The sequence below is a fragment of the Miniopterus natalensis genome, chromosome 8 (assembly GCF_054644295.1).
Source record: "Miniopterus natalensis isolate mMinNat1 chromosome 8, mMinNat1.hap1, whole genome shotgun sequence".
In the NCBI taxonomy this organism is placed as follows: domain Eukaryota; kingdom Metazoa; phylum Chordata; class Mammalia; order Chiroptera; family Miniopteridae; genus Miniopterus; species Miniopterus natalensis.
In genome coordinates this window covers 44,986,745-45,005,537 of record NC_142088.1, presented here as the reverse complement: position 1 = coordinate 45,005,537, position 18,793 = coordinate 44,986,745, and the positions used below count along the sequence as shown (strand labels likewise).

Here is an 18,793-nt window from a genome sequence, read left to right as displayed (position 1 = left end):
AAAAGTAGGTTTACAGTTGTGAATATGTGAGTTTACTTTTGTATTATTATTTATTAATTATTGTATTATTTTCCATATGAACAACTGTAAACCTACTTTTGTCCCACCATGTATACTATACTATATTTTATATTACATAACATATAATTATACAGAGGTGTATATGATGAATATATATTGGTACTTACATTTGTGTGTGTGTGTGTGTATATATATATACACACACACACACACAAATATATTAGTGGATACAAATATATATTTGCCAATTATTTATAAATATATGGTCTGAATGGAAACCTTTTCCAACATACAATCTGTGGATATTTGGACTGTGTTATAGATATTTTCCCTCTTTTCATTTAAATGCAATGAGAAAATTAAAAAGGGCACCCAAAATAAATCTGATTATTTAAAATGTGCTTTCTATATATTTTCCAGAACAATCTCAAATTTCAAGAAGATGAATGTGCAACCAAACAGCTTATATGTCTTTACGAAGCAAAGAGTAATTCCAGGTATAATATTTTCCAGTTAATGTTTAAGTGCTGAAATTGTTTATTTAATTTTAGAATCATTAACTGCTTTGCCATTTTTAACAGAATAAATTGAATATAATTCAAAATGTTAGTAACTGTGTCATCATTAATAACTACTTTTCATACTAAGCTATGCTGCAGTTTTTGACTTGTCTTATTTTTCAAAGTCCTTTTTTCCTTCAATAACAAACCTGATTTACTTATCACTTCAATATATACTACAAAGAACTCCAAACTTTGCTTTATTAGAATTATCTCTAAGGTTATTGTGTTATATTGAGTTTTACGATTAAAGCACAGCAAAAGCTAGAAGCAGAGATAATTGAGATGAGGACTTCCATTTCCACTAAATGTTCTCAAGATTTTACAGGTGTTTATTATTAATGTTGTATAATGCCTTGGAGGTCACCACAGTCACTGGAGTCCTTTGTCAATGCATACATTTACACTGTAAAATGCCAATACTCTCCCACCATGCAAAGATTCAAGAGTTGTGGTTGTATAAAATGATCACTTTGCCTTCCATCCAGAGTTTCGGTTCAATTCCATTTCACCCACTTGTTAATATCTATGAATGCTCTACAAGAATATCAAATTACATTTGTCCAGAATAGGTCTAATCCTCTTCTCCCTCAAACTTGGTGTTTTTTATAGTTATTGCCTATTTGTCGCAGCACCACCATTCTTTCAGGCTTGAAACCTTGGCATTATTAGTTAGTCTTCAAATCCTGCTGATCCTTCTTGGGTTTGTTACCTCTCTCCTCTGAAACGCTTCTATAATCCAGGCCTCTGACCATCAGTCCTGGATTTCTCTTTCTCTCCTATTTCATTTTTATGACCCTATCACTTCCATGCAATAGTAATTTAGAAATCTTCATATTAATCTTACTAAATATTGCATTCATCGCATCAGTCTTTTGGCCATCACATTAAATCCGTGTTGAAATCTCACTTATTTCATCTGTTTCCTACAACTTGCAACACAGTTGCAAGGGTTCCGGGTCTATCATCACCCTGTTTCTTCCCTGTTCCAGAACTCATCATTGCTCTTGCTTGTTCCAAGACCTTCCCTTTGCCTCATTAAAATGGGAAATATCCTCTAAACTCACATTCTGTTTATTTAATGAAGACTCTTCCAGCTGTCAGCCCACATGGATCTCTGCCTTTTCTAAACATAAGTACTATTTTTATCATTTTGTGCTTTTTCTTCAATTGTTCAAATATTTAGTAGGTTTCACAAGTTATTCTGGAGATAAGATAGAATGTGAATGTATGAGTGAATAAAAAATGATAAATAAAATATAGATTGGTTTTATTTTCCTGACTACTAAGTGAGCTCATCAAGTTGAACACAGGAAACTGTGTACATATTATAGAAATTTTATATTATCGTTATTTTAAAATTGATAACCTTAAGTAGCCAATCATCATACTCCAATAAAAAAAATCATTATTTTAAGGCATAGCAGAGGGGAGATGGTGGGAAGGTCTAGATAAAAGAAGGTGAAGAGGTTAGCCTAAGAACATATATTCATAGCCCATGGAAGCAGACAACAGTGTGTTGAAGGCTGGGGGGTGGGGGGCAAGGGGGACAAGAGGGCTGGGTGGCGGTGCGCAAAGGGGGGAAATGAGGGACAGCTATAATAGTGTCAACAATTTTTAAAAATTATTTTAGTGAGGTTTCAGGTTATAAGATTAATATTAAAAAATCAATTGTATTCTATACGGTAGCAATAAACAAGCCAAAAATGAATTAAGGAAACAATTCCATTCATAATATCACCATAAAGAATGCAATAATTAGGAATACATTTAATAAAAGCATAACACTTGTATACTGAAAACTACAAAACATTGTTGAAATAAAGAAGATATAAATAAATATAAAGACATCTAATGTTCACAGATGGGAGGAAAAAAATTTAAAAAGGTATAACAATACAGCCTATTACAAAGTAAAGTAACCCCAAACAAACTAACCAACCAGGCAAGCAGTGAGTTTTGATAAAAATCTCAGGTATGTGAGAGATTTCTTAGGGAGTTTTGTAAAATTACTTGTTAATTTATTCTTCATTCTCTTTTTACATCCTATCTCAATTATGTTTTTTGCATGTCTGCAAAATAAAATGATAAAAATGTAGTCACAATAAGTTAAATTAATCCTTACATTTTGATTCTGGTAGTATGGGTCCACATCTTCCAATGGCTCTGACACCATCCCTCGAGGAAGATTTCCGTAAACAAATGGAAGCTCTTTTCCAACTTCCAAGTCAGGGTTTGGCTTTAAATCTTCTTCTCCATGTTCTTCATTGTGTTTTTTAGCAATACGCTGTTCCATAAGTTCAAGAGATTCCTTGGTGAAGGCGACAAGGCCCTTAGGTTCTGGGGAAGCCATTTTCAATTTTGCACCTGCAATAAATGTATTTTCTTTAGCTCTATATGAAATTTGGATACACTGTATAAAGAAAAATTTTAAATTAAAAAAGTTTAGGATATGAATAAAAGATAACAATAAACTGAATAAATGTATTCAAAAAAAATTCCTGGGTTTTGGAGAAATCTGAATTGTTAAATTAGATTCTGTTATACTTAATATTAGACTTAATTTGTAATTTCATGAGTAACTCATTCTGCTTTATTTACTTATCCATTGAATCCTTTTACCAAAACCATCCTTTCCATTTCTTCTCTGTAATAAAAGAGTCGTGAAGTTGCTAGAGATTTGGTGGTGGGAGGTGGGGAATCCAGTTATTTCACTCTCATCTGCATTTAACCATTGACTAGGCTTTTCTTCCCTAAAGGCAGTATTCATTGGCTCTAGGCTCCATTCTTCCTTTTTAATTAAATTTATTGGGGTGACATTGGTTAATAAAATTATATAGATTTCAAGTGTACAGTGGTCTAATACATCATCTCTATATTGCATTGTATAAAGTCAAATCTCCTTCCATCACCATACACTCAGCCTCCTCTACCCTTCACTACCCCACCCCCTCCTTTTTCTTTGAAGACCACCATACTGTTGTTGGGGTCTATGACTTTTTGTTTGTTTGTTTCTTTTGTTTATAGCTACATGAAAAATTTGAAAACATTTGTTTGCAAAGATTATATGCACCCCTATGTTCATGACAGCATTATCCACTCTTCTTTTCTTATAGCTCTGTTATTCCCCTTGACTCAGTTCTTCCTTCCAAATTTTAACTCTGATATTCCTTAAAGTTACGCTTTTCTCCTCTAATATAGCCTTCTTTTTGGTGAATGCACCAAAGTTTCAATTACAGAGTTTTAATTACTATACATGGATACGTACTGAGTACATTTCCCAAAACACTGTCTTTCCTTAGTCATCTATGTGGCAATCCCACCAGTGACAGCAACTTAACAAGTAAAAACAACATTTGTTTTTCCCCATGACTAGAATCAATCTTTAACCTTCTAGCCATTGTTAAAAAAAAAAAAAAGCACAAATACAAACTAATTATCTTGAATATTACTCATGAAATTTTTCTTTGTCATCAATTTCCCTTAAGAAAATAATGTTCTTCCAATTACTTTTCATTATGTATTTAAACATGATTCATTGTTTATATATTTACATCAACTAAAGTCATCTTTGTAATTCCATATCTGGGTTGCTGTAGTAGTCTTTACAGGTTTCCCTTAATTCTAGTCTTTATCTATTTCAAATCATCCTACAGGCCACTCAAATTTGTCTTCATTAAATATAATTTTAAGTACCAATTCCCCATTCATAAACCTTGATCTTTCCTCTTACATAAAAATATGTTCTTTTGCTAGCTTTCTCCAGCCTAATTCTTGTCAAAAACTATGCAAGTGACCCTATTCATTGACAACTGACTGGTAATTCATTCCCCTTAACCCTCTTTGTAATTTTATTATTGCAATTAAAGATAAGAAATTTTGTAATTGCTATTGTGGCATTTTGTATGTGTATATTTTGTGTCTTCTAGTGCTGGCCTTGGCTGAATTCCTTCTATACCGTTTTCCTAAAACAGTAATCACACACATATATTCTGTATCAGAATTCCACACTGTTTAGTGAAACTGAGTTGTTTAATAGTTTAGTCCATTACTTATCTATTAAGAAAGTAAGAAAAGATGTCAGTTAATCTTTTGTTGTTATTGTTAATCCTCACTTGAGGATATTTTTTCCATTGATTTTCAGATAGTGGGAGGGGAGGAGGGAAGGGAGAAAGAGAGAGAGAGAAAGAGAGAGAGAGAAACATCTATGTGAAAGAGACATATCGATTGGTAGCCTCCTGAACACACCCCAACTGGGGCCTGAGACTGAGCCTGCAATCCCAGGTACATGCCCTTGACTAGGAATCAAACTCATGACCCTTCCTTGTGGGGGACCAATGCTCTAATCGCTGAGCAACAATGGCCAGGGTGATGTTAGTTAATCTTAATGGAGTATCAATCACTGTAAAAATCAGACTCTTACTGCTAGCTTAAACAAATGGTGTGTGGCCGACATTTTAAATATACAAATAGCAATCTCATAGACATCCAAGGAGAGAACACATAGTTCATTTCTGTGTCCTGGGAAATACAAATGGAAAATCAAGTACTGGGATGACTCCTTATACCTTTCATGGGATCACTGTTTTCTGGACTTTTCATTCTATCTAAAGAATGGCTTTGTTCGCTTACTTCTAAGAATGCACATTAAACAATGCCACCCCAGCTTCACCTTGGATTTTTCAGTTTAAGCTCCCACCACATGTCTATAACCTCTATCTCAAAAACTGTAAAAAAATAATCTTAATTGGGGTCTAGCCCAGCCTAGGGATTTATTTTCCCTTAGCTCAGTCACTTGTGACCAGAGAGAGGGACATTTTCACAATAGCAATAGCTTCTTTTGTCTACTTCCCTCAAGGGATGTTACAAGGATGGAGTGTGAAGCAATTTTAAAGAGAGAAACATGGAATACTCATAATGGCATATCTCTTCTTGGAGCTCTCTTTCCAGATTAATAGTTTAAAAAACTAACAATTGTTCATCTTAAAATTTACTTCTTTTCCAAATATCTTGCTCAATATCATGCACAAAAGTAACACATTAAAAGTTGGTCAGGAATCATTTATATACACCATCTATACATATAAACACATCTATAACAACACCTCACAATTTATAAACAGAGGCTACAGATACTGCAGTTTGTTCTCACATACGGAATTCTCTTCCTTTAAAATATTAAATGTGCTTTCAAAATTGAAATCTTTACATGGAGTCCCTTGAATACAAATTATGATTATAGGCCAGTATAAGCAAATAAAATCATGAGCTTTGAAATTAGATAGACCTGCATTCAAAACCTAAATTATGTTACTAATGTTCTGAGAGGTCTCAGTCAAATTACTTAATATTCTTGAACCTTTGGTCATAAAATTGGTATTACTCTTTGGATTAAATAAGAATAAAATAAAAAAAATACGAGTGAAAATGCCTGATACAGTGACTGGCACCTAATAAATGGGAAGTAAATATAAAGTTTTAATTGTATTAGATTTTTATATCTTAGAATGATGGGCCAAACCTAATAAAATAATATACAATGGAATATATGTATGGTTATGAAATTTGGACAGAAATATCCCATCTGCACAAGTACAGTAGAGAAAAGATATGTTTCTTTGTAGCAAAGAAAACTTCCAAAGGATTTTACTGAATAGTAACTGCCATGTAAATCAACACCGGTTTGTATCTGCCAAGAAAACTATATAATCTTTATCTGTATTGAAGGAAGGTGGAGGAGGCAGCCCTTCTCTATTCTGTTGTAATCCATGACCACACCCAAAAGGCATGTAAGTAAACTGGAGGGTCCTCAAGTAGAATCAGAATACTGATTGACTCAAATCACAGCATCTACAGACTACTTAAAAGAATGGAAGATGCAGTAGTTGAAATAGAAAAGACTCAAGAAAAACATTATTTTTTCCAAATGTCCTAACATTGCCTGAGTCATATTTCCTCACATGTAAATTTTGGAATCCCTCACATATTGCACAAGGTCATAAAGGGTAAACAGACCATATACAGAAAGCCTGCACAACAGTCCTGACTGTCAGTACTAATTCTCTCCCCCAACTCAGTCAGTTATCCCAGAATATTTCTGTAGTGATAATTCTGATGTTGAACAAAACTACTCTGGGTTGTTCACTACATAAATGAATTGAAAGTGAACATTGCCTTCTATAGCATGACAAAGAAATACAAGTGCTTATCAAGAGGAACTGGCTTGCATTTGACTTCTGGATGGCTAAGAAAAAATTATAAATTATTAATCATTAAGTCATAATTAGGTAAAAGCATTCCTGTGGGGAATTTATAAAATATGGTGAAGGCACTATGCTTTCCGGTGAGTGATCTTAATACAGCATGCTAAAGCCTGAAAAAGATAGAAAGATTAATAGTTAATCTGTCCATTAGACTGACTTTCTAAAAAATCGAAAGCTAAAGTAAGCTTTTGGCAAGAATTGTATCAAATTCAACTCAGGCTTGGGCTCTAACAAGTTTTAGTTGCACTAATATTTTATATTGTTGATTAAAGTGCAAGCCATATATCTTGGATATCACAACCAGCATCAATATGGGGAAAAGAGGTGCATCAATACAGAAAAAAGTTCTCCTTAAAACAATTTTCAAGCATTTGAGAATGAGCCAATATTTGTCATAATTAAGGCAATTATAATTTTGGTGACGCTGAGTGACTACCATTTTCATTTTCGAGGCATTGGACTAGATGTTTCTATTATCTCATGTTCTCACGTCATCCTTGTGATCATCATCTACAAATGAAACAGAGATTGATGTGTTTCATGACTTCTCCAACATTATGCTAGTTGAGTGGTGAAGATACATGCTAACCCAGATGTGTCTAAATCTAAATTTGTGTACCATTAAACTACATCACAAAACTGCTTGCAAGTTGTAAATTTTTAGACAAGTGCTAACAATTGATGTCCATATGGCTTCTTTAGAGATATCCACAAACTAATGGGCTTAATGGGATAATTTAGGCACCAACTTGCAGGACTGAGTAGCTGACAAGTTCATCAGGTGGGATTGTCTGTAAAGTGTGGTCAAAGTCAAATATTTTGTAAAATTTTGTAAAATTGAAAGGGAGCGATTTTTAAAGACTTTTTTCTCAGGGGAGAAACAAGATGGTGGCGTAGGTCACAGCTGTACCCGCCGCCTCCCGCCACCACATCAAAATCACAACTAAAACACAGAACCACCGTCACTCAGAGCCTCCTGAGACCTGGCTGCACAGAAGCCCCACAACCAGGGACCTGAAGAAGCACCGAGACCGGGAGGAGGGGCGGAGACGCGGGCGGATCGGGGCTGAATCCCGGAGACTCGGCTGCAGGCCCACACCCGGTGCCTCGGGTTAAACCGGGGAGGGAATCTCAGCGGGGGAGGTTTCCCGGAGGAGGGAGGGGTCCCAGCCCCACAGCAGGCCCCCAGCCCAGGGCTCCAGGGCAGGGAAGAGACGTCCCCACAGCTTGAGGCTGTGAAACCAGCAGGGACTGTGGCTGAGGGACTCGGAGGCTGTGGGAGCCCCAGCAGCTCCTCTAAAGGGCCCGGCACGGACTCACTCGGACGCTCCCTCTGAGCCCAGCGCCGGGCAGCAGCCTGAAAGGACCCGGGACACTCGGGGAGGAACTAACCTGCCTGGAATCCGGCCAGAGGTGGAGGGCGGCTTCCTCCCAGGCAGAAGGGCTGGCAGAGGCCATGGCTCCTTTGACGAGTCCTCCCCACACACAGCCGGCAGGCAGGCGCCATGTTTGAATCGCCAGCACCTGACTCTCACCTTTGGCCCCGCCCCGTGATTCCCGGAGGCCCCGCCCTCCCCACCTGCAGCTCATCCAGGCCATTTCCAGGGGCTTTTCTGTGCCAGTGGCCTCTCGAGCCTCATGCTTAGGACTTTCCTAAAATCTCTCAAACAAGCAGCAGCGGGCCCCATCCGGCTTGATAAGTGGCCCCAGGCCTGGCACTAGTGGCAGCTGCACTGGCTCATAGCTTGGCCTCTCCTGGGCACCTCCAAGCCCAGCACAAGTAGCAGCCAACTACGGTTTGCTGTGTAGCTCAGGCTGGGTGTCCCTGGGCAAGGCACTGGCACAGGCTGACTTTGCACCTCCCGGGAGGCCCCAGAGACAGTGCACCTGGTGGTCAGACTCCACCACGCTGGATTACAACCCTACCACATCCATGAGTGACACACTCAAGGGGCGCACTTGGTGAACACCAAAGCCCCACTGAAGTAAATCCTGCTCCACAGGGGTGTCTCCAGCACAGCAGCTCTTTGGCTGTAGTTGCAGCTGGTCCTCACAGCCGACTGGCCTGGGGTTCAATTGCTCCCAGTGACACCAACAGCAACCAAGGCTCAACTACAACAGGACAGTGCACACAGCCCACACAGGGGAGCACCTAGAAGGCCCAGCTCAGGTGACTGGGGAGGCTGAGCCACCGGACCCCACAGACACCTACTACACAAAGCCACTCTACCAATTCCAGGAGACATAGCAGCTCTACCTAATACATAGAAACAAACACCTGGGAGCAGCCAAAATGTGGAGGCAAAGAAACATGTCACAAAGGAAAGAACAGAAGAAATCTCCAGAAAAAGAACTTAATGAAATGGAGCCAAGCAAGCTACTAGATACAGAATTCAAAACAATGGTTATAAGGATGCTCAAGGATCTTAGTAAGACTATTAAGGAAACTAGTGAGATCATCAATGACATAATAAAGTACCAGTCAGAAATGAAGGCTACACGAACTGAAATGAAGAATAATTTACAGGGAATCAACAGTAGAGTAGAGGACGCTGAGAATCAAATCAGCAATTTGGAACATGAAGAAACAAAAAACACCCAACCAGAAAAGAAAAAAGAAAAAAGAATCCAGAAATATGAAGATAGTGTAAGGAGCCTCTGGGAAAACTTCAAGAGGCTCAACATTCATATTATTGGGATGCCAGAAGGGGAAGAAACAGACCAAGAAATTGAAAACCTATTTTAAAAATAATTACAGAAAACTTCCCCTACCTGGGGAAAGAAATAGACTTACAAGTCCAGGAAGCACAAAGAGACCCAAACAAGAGGAACCCAAAGAGGCCCACAGCAAGACACATCATAATTAAAATGCCAAAGGTTAAAGACAAAGAGAGAATCTTAAAAGCATCAAGAGAAAAGCAATTAGTTACCTACCAGGGAGCACCCATATGACTGTCAGCTGATTTCTCAACAGAAACTTTGCAGGCCAGAAGGGAGTGGTGAGAAATATTCAAAGTGATGAAAAGCAAGAACCTACAACCAAGATTGCTCTAGCCAGCAAAGCTATCATTTAGAACTGATGGTCATATAAAGAGCTTCTCAGATAAGACAAAGCTAAAAGAGTTCATCACCACCAAACCAGTACTACATGAAATGTTGAAGGGTCTTCTTTAAGAAGCAGCTAATGAACAAAAGAATCTAACAAACTAAATAGACCTAGAACACTGAAGCATGCAACAGACAGTTGTATCTCAGAAGGAAGAGGAAAAGGGGATGGGGGGGCAGGAAGAGATTAACCAAAGAAGTTATATGCATATATACATAATAATGGGGTGAAGGCCTGGGGGGGGGGAGCAAGGTGGACAGGATCAATAGGGGGGAAAAATGGGACATCTGTAATACTTTCAACAATAAAGATAAATTAAAAACATAAAATAAAAATAAATTTTAAAAAATAAGAGGGGCAGTGGAGAATCCACTTTTGCATGGGAGGCAGAAGCTTCAACCGCAATGTTCAGCAATTTAGGGAATAATACTAGTAGCAGTGTCCAGTGCTATGTTTTGGTGGTTTGAGCTGAAGTGTTACTGATGCTCACTGGATTGCTTCTGCCATATGATATTGGTTGTGACCTTGGCTTTGACTTAGTTTTTCCTCTCTCCCCCCCTCCCTCCATATTCTTCTGTAGATGCCCAGATTGAGGATTATGGAGAGTTGAGCTTAAATCTATCAATGGTTTCATTTCTCCCAGGCTGATTAGTTACTGTCATTAAGCATAATTTGAACATTGTTATCATGTAGAATCTACATAAAAAATTAGTTTATATAAAATCAGAGTGGTGGAATAGAAATTATTCAATAATTGATACAAAGAAGTTAGTGGAAAATGTGTTTCCTCACCCCCAGTATTTTCACCATTATTGAGAGTGTTCTCTTTCTGTCAGTCATTTCAACTTAAATTTAGGCCCCATTTTCCATAGAGCTTTTGAAGCATGAGAGAGAGTGCAAATGGACTGGTATTTACTTTTCCTATACAGGCATTTTGAAGGTTGGGCATTCTCTGACTTCTAGTTATGCTGATGGTGTGGGTTTTGTGTAGTTTTCTTTTTTTGTACTGTATTGTTTATGAAGCATATGTGAGGAGGTTCAGAACTAGGCAGTTCCCATAGTTCCCATCATCCTTGTTTCCATACATGTCTAACAGTCAAATAAATTTTGGATGGTTGAATGATTTAAATGCAAAACAAAATTTAAAATTAAAATCCCAAACAATAAAACTTTAAAAAAAGCATAAATAAATGGCCTTATAATAGTTAAAAATGGAAGTCCTAGTTTAATGAAGTGATGTTTAGGATGTGAGGAAATAAGTACTCTAATATAAACTTTTTTGGTAGTATAAATTGGTACATCTTGTCTAGAGAAAAATCTGGCACTAGTTCTCTAAATTAAAACAATACAACTTACCCTAGCAATTTTAGCAATATGAGCATACCCAATGTGTACAGCTCAAACCAATTAATGTGCAGAATGTTCAGAGTTGTATTTTTCATTGAATTTATTGGGGTGACATTGGTTAATAAAATTATATAGGTTTTAAGTGTACAGTAATATGATACATCATCTGCATATTACATTGTGTGCCCACCACCCAAAGTCATATCTTCCATCACCATAGATTTGACCCCCTTTACCCTTTACTACCCTCTCACCCATCCCGCCCCCAAGCTGTATTTTAACAGTTAAGAATAGAAATAATCAGCACGTTTCTCAGGTACAGCTGCTAAAAATATTATAGAGTACATTCTTAAGCTTATAAGGGAATAATTTTTATGCCTCTATAACCATATGGATTTTTTAAAGTATATGCGTGGAGAATTATTTTAAAAGTAAAAGCAGGTACTAACTAAAAAATGATGTGCTTCTTAATATCTTTACAAATTAAAAAATAACCTAATAGTTGATTCCTAACTATGTACATTGATCACAGGTTTTGACAGTGAAGTCTATAAGATCTTGATTGTATTATTGCTGTGCCATATAGATAATATGGAATATGGGAGAAGTACCAATTTGGAGATTAGGGTAGAGAGAGGTAATGTTTTATATTTTGGGGGTTTGATGTACATCTGAAATATCCGAAAGTAAAAACTCAGATATTACTTGGAAATATGGATTTGGAGCTTAATAAATATAATTAAACTTTATATGTGTGTGCATGTTTTATATACATATATAAGTATATGTGTATATGCGAGTGTGTGCATATGTCACACAGTATGCAATTATATAATTATATGGAGATATATATATATATATATATATATATATATATATATATAAATAGGTGAAACCAATGGAGTACAAAAGATCAGGTGTATTTGTAAAATGTATGAAATTCTTTACAGAATAATTTTAGGACAGCTCACTGAAAAGCATCTATCTGTCATTTAACATTTACAATGAAAAGAGTTTAGAAAGCAAGTGGTTTTATATATCACTACCAATAAGTGTTTTAAGCCACATGGGTCAAATATTAATAAATATCACCATCAAAAGATTCAAAGCACTTAAAGAAAAGTGACATAGTATATATTAGGAAACAATAATAAAAATGGTTACCGGCTCCTCATCACAATAAAGACAGTGTAGAATTCGATATATGGCAAAAGTATCCTTCAAGAATGAAGACAAAATAAAGATATATATTCAGAGGTTTCAGATGTCAATTTAGATCTTCGAGAAAAAATAAAGTGAAAGAAATTAGAAATATGTGGAAAAATATAAAGCATAATTACCAAAACCTGGAAGTAGCCCAGCTAACCATCAAGAGAACAGATAGAAAAATAAAAACCGTGATATATTTATACTATAGAAAACAGTTCAGCAATAAAAATGAATGAACTACTGTTACACCCAAAAATGACTGAGTTTAAAACAACTATGCTGAGTAAAAGAGGCCTTACATCAAAGGTTAGAGACTACATAATATACTTTAGGTGAGGTGCTAGAACACACACAGGTAATCTCTGGGAGTGGAGGAGGAAATGACTGGGAAGAATGATGAAATTTTCTAAGGTGGAGGTAATGCTCATCCTGTTAGAGGTCTGGAGCACACAGGTGTAAACATTTGTAAAAACTGACAGAACGATACCCTTAAGATTTATGCATTTTACTTTGTTTTACCTTTTAAAAAGTCCAAAAACAAATATTGAATTCTAGTTGACTATCTGGATTATGAAGTGTTTATAGGTGAGGCCTACTAGTGTTTGCAACTTATTTCAAAAGACATCAAAAAAATAAGAACAATTAATGGATGGTTTGAGGAATGCATGCAAACGTATGTGATAAAGTAAATATAAAATGACAATTGAAGATTTGTGTATTGTTTGGGTGTTCCTTGTGCAGTTTTGTTTGCTTTTCTAAGTTTGAAATAGTTTATAATAAATATTTGAAAAAATCTAGCTCCATAATATTTATTGGATCATCTGGATTCAATTCTGGACTTGAGAACTTTTTAACTGTGACCTTAAGCAAAGTACTTACCCTCTCTGTGGCTAGTTTCAACTATAAAAATGGGAGTAATAAAAGTACTTACCTCATAGAGTAGTGTGAGCATGGGTGAGTTAATAAATATAAAGCATCTAGAAGAGTGCCTGCCAGGTAATACACACTCAATATACATCAGCTGTTATTACTTTAAAGCACTGTATTTTTATGTTTAACCATCTTTTAAATTAAAATTACTGCCATACTTTCTGGCAGTATATAAAGAGCATATGCTGAATATAATTTCTTACTAATAAATCAAAGTAATAATAATATTCAATTACAATCAACTGCAATACTGTGATATCCTTAAATGATTTTTAGAAGAGTTCTGCTTTTTACATGTTTCTTCTGCTTTATTTATTTGTATCTTTTATCACCAAACTTTTAGTTTGCTTGTTTTTTCTTGCTGCTTTCAAGTTGCTTGCTTCTATTGGCTTCCTCTTTAACAATTCCTCTTTAACTTGCTAGGGGTAAACACCATAACAATGGCCCACTAGTGACAGCCCAAAATCTTTAATGGAAAAAATATATCAACCATACTATAAAAGTTTTAACTCTTCATAAATCTTCTCCCTCCTCCCTAACCCCAAGTCCCATTATTTTCTTGTCCTGAGATATAGCTTGAAGGGTTGCTAAACAGGGTAGAGCATATGTCTCCTTAGATTCCAGGATTCCAGTCATGTTTAGAAAAAGCTGCTGATATTTCTTCTATTATAATTCAAAATGTCACAATTATTACTTGATGACTTTAAGTCCCAAGAGTAGACTGTTTCTAGATGGGAGGACTGAATGACAGCTAGCTGGACAGACCTAACATCTAATAGCAAATAGCCTTGTACTCTGCAAGTACATAACCTCTAGTCTCCAAACTAGCTCAGATTTCATTTTATTTATTGCATAATTAATTTATATGCTTAGATTCTTCTTGTATTTGCATTTCTTTACTCTAGTGAGGCTATCATTTTTTTAATTTCAACTCTTTTTCTTGCCCCTGAGATTGTTTTGCTCTTTCCTGACTAAAATGACTTTTGATTTATAGCTCTTGTTTTTCCATTCTCTACAATTATATTCTGCAGAGGGTTCAGCCAATTTTGGCTAAGTCTTCTCAATCTGTGTGCCTGACCAAGGACTGACCTACTCTGGGTGGACATTCTGCGTTTTTTGGTGGCTTCATACTTCCTGATTGCTCAACTCTATCCTTCCCAAGCCCTCTCAGGACCCTTGGAACATATTATGAAATATGCTCTCTTGCAGAAAAAAGTTGTAAACAAGTAAGTCTCTCAAAAAAATGTATGGCCCTGGCTGGTGTGGCTCAGTTGGTTGGAGCATCATCCTGTACATAGAAAGGTGGCAGGTTTGATTCCTGGTCAGAGGACATACTCAAGTTGCAAGTTTGATTCCTGACCAGGGCATGTTCAGGAGGCAACTGATTGATGTGTCTCTCTCACATCAATGTCTCTCTCTCTCTCTCAAATTAGTAAAAATATTAAAAAATATATATGTATGTACACACATATATATGATCATCTGTACTTATATTTAATTCTATATTTTAACATTTTAATGTCAGATATATTTTAGAAAGTGAGCTCCAATTTTCCTTAAAAGATTGTTCTTGCCAGTTGATGTCATGTAGGGCACTATGTTTTTTGTAGGGCAATATGTTTAACCTGGGTGTTTGCTTTTGACATTCATTAATTTATCTCTCAATCATTTTTGGAATATATACTCATTAAGTGCCAAGCACTATGCCAAGTGGCAGTGCTAGAAATATTAATAAAATATAATCACTGAATTTAAGGTCAATGGGAGACAGAACTGTAAACAAATAAGAACCAAGTCATCTTGGTCATTTCTGAAAATTAAGTTTTAAGAGCAACATTGACTGAAATTAAAATCATCTCCAACACTGGTGGACCTGGATTCTACAGAGTATTTGTTAAATTTTTTAATAATCTTATAATAATGTCTCTCTTCTTGAAGTAGGGAGCAGCCTAGGACCCTAAGCTTCAGAATGACAGTCAATACACACAATAGGATTAGAAGTCTATAACCAGTGACAGATAATAAAATCTCCCTGTCTGCATCTGAGTGCAAATTTGTTATAAACAATGAACAGAAGAAAAACTTGACAGTTCAAACTTTGGCAGTTGAAACACCAGGAAGGAACACAGATCACTGGGGATAGGATCCCAATGAGGGTCTCCTGACTAACAAATGACACTATGACAATGATAGAGAAAGTCAGGCCGCTAGGAACACAAAAGTAAAGCTGGTTCTAGCTTAAATAGTCCCATGGGAATCTTCTAAGACAACAAAGGTTTTGGTTCCCTATCAGTGAGTCTGGGAAAGTGGTCTAGCCCAACATTGTAAACCACTTAATGACTCCAGTTTCTCCAGATGTTCTTCAAACTTTTACTCCTTTGTAAAATTGGCCTCTAAAATTTCTGAATTACCCCTTGTTACTCCAACTAAATGAACAAGTTGTAGAAGAGCCAGGATCTTCCTAGAATTGTATTTTGGGTGAACCCAGTCTGTCAGATCCTTGACCAAAAATTCCTGGCCAGTGACCACATTAGGGCTCAACAAGTACCATTTGTCTCTTCCCAGTGGAATGCATGGGGGGTTTGTCATGCAACCAGATTCTATAACCTGCCTTCAACCCTGAATTGCTTGCTGCAACTGGCTCCCCTGAGATGCAAGACCTGATCTGAATTTCTGTTTAATAATATCCATAACTGGATCTCTCCCTGGAGCTCTTGGGAACCATTCACAACCAGCTGACCTCCCTGAACATCCTCCTAATCTGCAATGAGACTGTTGAATTTCCCTGAACCTTCATTGTTGCCCAGCTTCTTGAGCAGTGGAACTAAGCTCACAGATCCACAAACCAAGACCTCATTCTGTGACCAGATAAAAGAGTTCTGAATCAGTTGCCATATAAAGCAAACCATAAACTTCTAGCACTTCGTCTGGCTCTGGGTTAGCTTGAAATATGTATAAGACCTGCAATAATGTATCAGACTCTGGATGGCTGACAGTGTCCAATCCCCAGTTCATGAATCCTGGGGCCTCTTAAAGGACAAAGGTGAGAGGATGGTGACCTCTGGTCAAAACCTTCATACTGAGTTGTAGGGAAAGCAAATTCTCTCAGTGCAGCTTTGAATTATACCAGCTCTTGACTACCTATTAGAAATCTTCTGGTACTAATATTGAAAATCTAGGAGCAAGTAGCCCAACGCAGACAATTTCAGAATATGTTGGGCCGAGACCCCCCTGAGACGACTCTAATGCAGCCTGTCAGACAGAAACATTCCTTTGGATCATAACCCAGCTTCATCCAACCACATTTATAACATAAGCAGAGGCATCATTACATTTTCTTTAGTTGTTTTTTCTTGTTTGATATCCTAAGTATGAGAGATGAAGCACACACTGGAATGGCTGAGGCCAATACATGCTTCAGAACATCACTTCCCCAGAAGATCGGCATCCTTTTTACCTCTTTGGGCACCAACTCTCCCTTAGCTCTAGAATTTCCTCATTCTCTGGGTGCCTGTTTAACAATGACCTTACCAGGTATTACCGATCTGCCACAGAGATCCTGGTATAAAGCAGCTCTAAAGTTTGAAATCAAATAAATGCAACTGGGACATCCACCTTATCCTGTTGCTCCCAGGTCCCTCAGGGATAACAAATTTCTTTTCCTTCCACTCTTTCCTCTCATTTCCAACGTACCCAATCTCATATTTAAGTATGTGATTAGAAGTCATGGGATCTGGAGACAGTGGGTTGATGCTTATTGTTGAGAACTAATTATTAATGGCATTCTTCTTCCTTTCCAAAAGCATCCTGAGTTGGAGGAAAAATGACATGGCCACCCAATCAGTGAGCCAATGCTCGATCTGTGCAGCTTAGTTCCCAGGAAGAGGCTGCATGCATAACGTTTCCTACCAGCAGCTGCAGCTGCATCTTCTGAGAGACAGTGAAGGACAGTGAAGAAAGGGCATGCCAGAAGTCAATGTTTCCCCTCTCTCCTCCCACTCCCTATTTCTCCTCCTGTGTCTCAGTTTGATTCCCAGAGAACAGCCTGCCAGTAATGCAGTCAGGCTCTGGAGACAGATTCTGCACATGTAGGAAGTGACTACTTAGGGCAGTCACAGCCTCCTCAATTTCATTTTTCTCCTTAGGGAATGAAACAACAACATACAAACAAACAACCTCTACGCTTCCTGGGAAGCTGGATTTGATCCTAGTGATGAGAAACAGATGCTAGATTTGCTGTGCTGAAAAGAATTATGAAATGTTCTACTCTACACTAGATAATGTATATTCATGTATTCTCCTAATTTACTTACCAAAGGATTTAGGGTAGCTTACAAGGGTGTAGGCCATTAAGCAAGATAATGTAAATTAGGAAAAATGAAGAAGAAATAGGAAAATGATCCATAGGGTAAAGGTAAGGATAGTATCCCAAATGCAAGTTCACTCTAACATGGAATAGGAAATAAAGAGTAAAATGACTTCTCACTTAGCTTCCAAACTATTTTGAAACAATTATACTTTCTATCAGCATGAACAATGCATCAGGCCTATTGCACCAATGAAATTCAGATAATTGTAATAGAAAAAAGTAATAACCGTAATGACAATGCTGATAAATAAGTTAACCTGGGCCTAGAAGGGACAACATGCATAAGTGAAGAAGACAGTTAATGTGATCACTGAGTAGAATCTATATGGTTGAGAATGTAGAAGTCACACAAGCTTTAGAGAAGAGACCAATTTATATTGACATTTTTGTTTATTGGGGCTACTTGACTGCACTTCATAAATATATTACGGCTTATATTTCATCTTTCCTACATTCTGTGATGACTCACAACTAAATTCTCTGATGCAGAGCCTTTGCCCTTAGAGCTCTCTACCATCTCTTTTTTTCCCCTCAGGGGTTTAGAACTCAAATGATACTAGATGCATTGATTTTTTTTCTTATGGAGGATACGAAAATATTGTTGTCTTTTAGACAGTACAAGAATATGAGGAGACTTGATTAAAACTCATGAGATTCTGAAAGATACGGATAAGATTAAAACAACTTTAGCAGTAAAGCTCTAGAGACATAACTGAGACTCTCCTCAATGGATGTGACCTTTGATCAGCTGGGATATAAAAGCAATGGGCACCTTCACACAGTTCAGGTGAGAGTGTAAACTGCCCAGTGAAGGTTCTTGTGAAGTTTGAGAAGTCATGTTTGCAAAGATGCTAGTCACAACAGGCTTTTAATTTCAAAGACTGGAAATTATTAAAGCTCCACCCTAAGAAGCTAATATTATAAATCACAGTACGTTGCTATCATGAGAACCTATTTTATAATCATGAAGAATGGGATATGTCTGTGC

At 37.0% G+C, this 18,793-nt stretch overlaps 1 protein-coding gene across 1 annotated transcript in view; it reads right to left on the bottom strand.

The window, feature by feature from the left end:
- The window catches only part of SCN7A (sodium voltage-gated channel alpha subunit 7), a 73,018-nt gene that overhangs the window by 50,234 nt on the left and 3,991 nt on the right, over positions 1-18,793 (bottom strand). Inside the window, 1 exon segment of the mRNA XM_087819802.1 lies at positions 2,707-2,948. Within this exon segment, the coding sequence (XP_087675928.1) occupies positions 2,707-2,948 (242 nt within the window).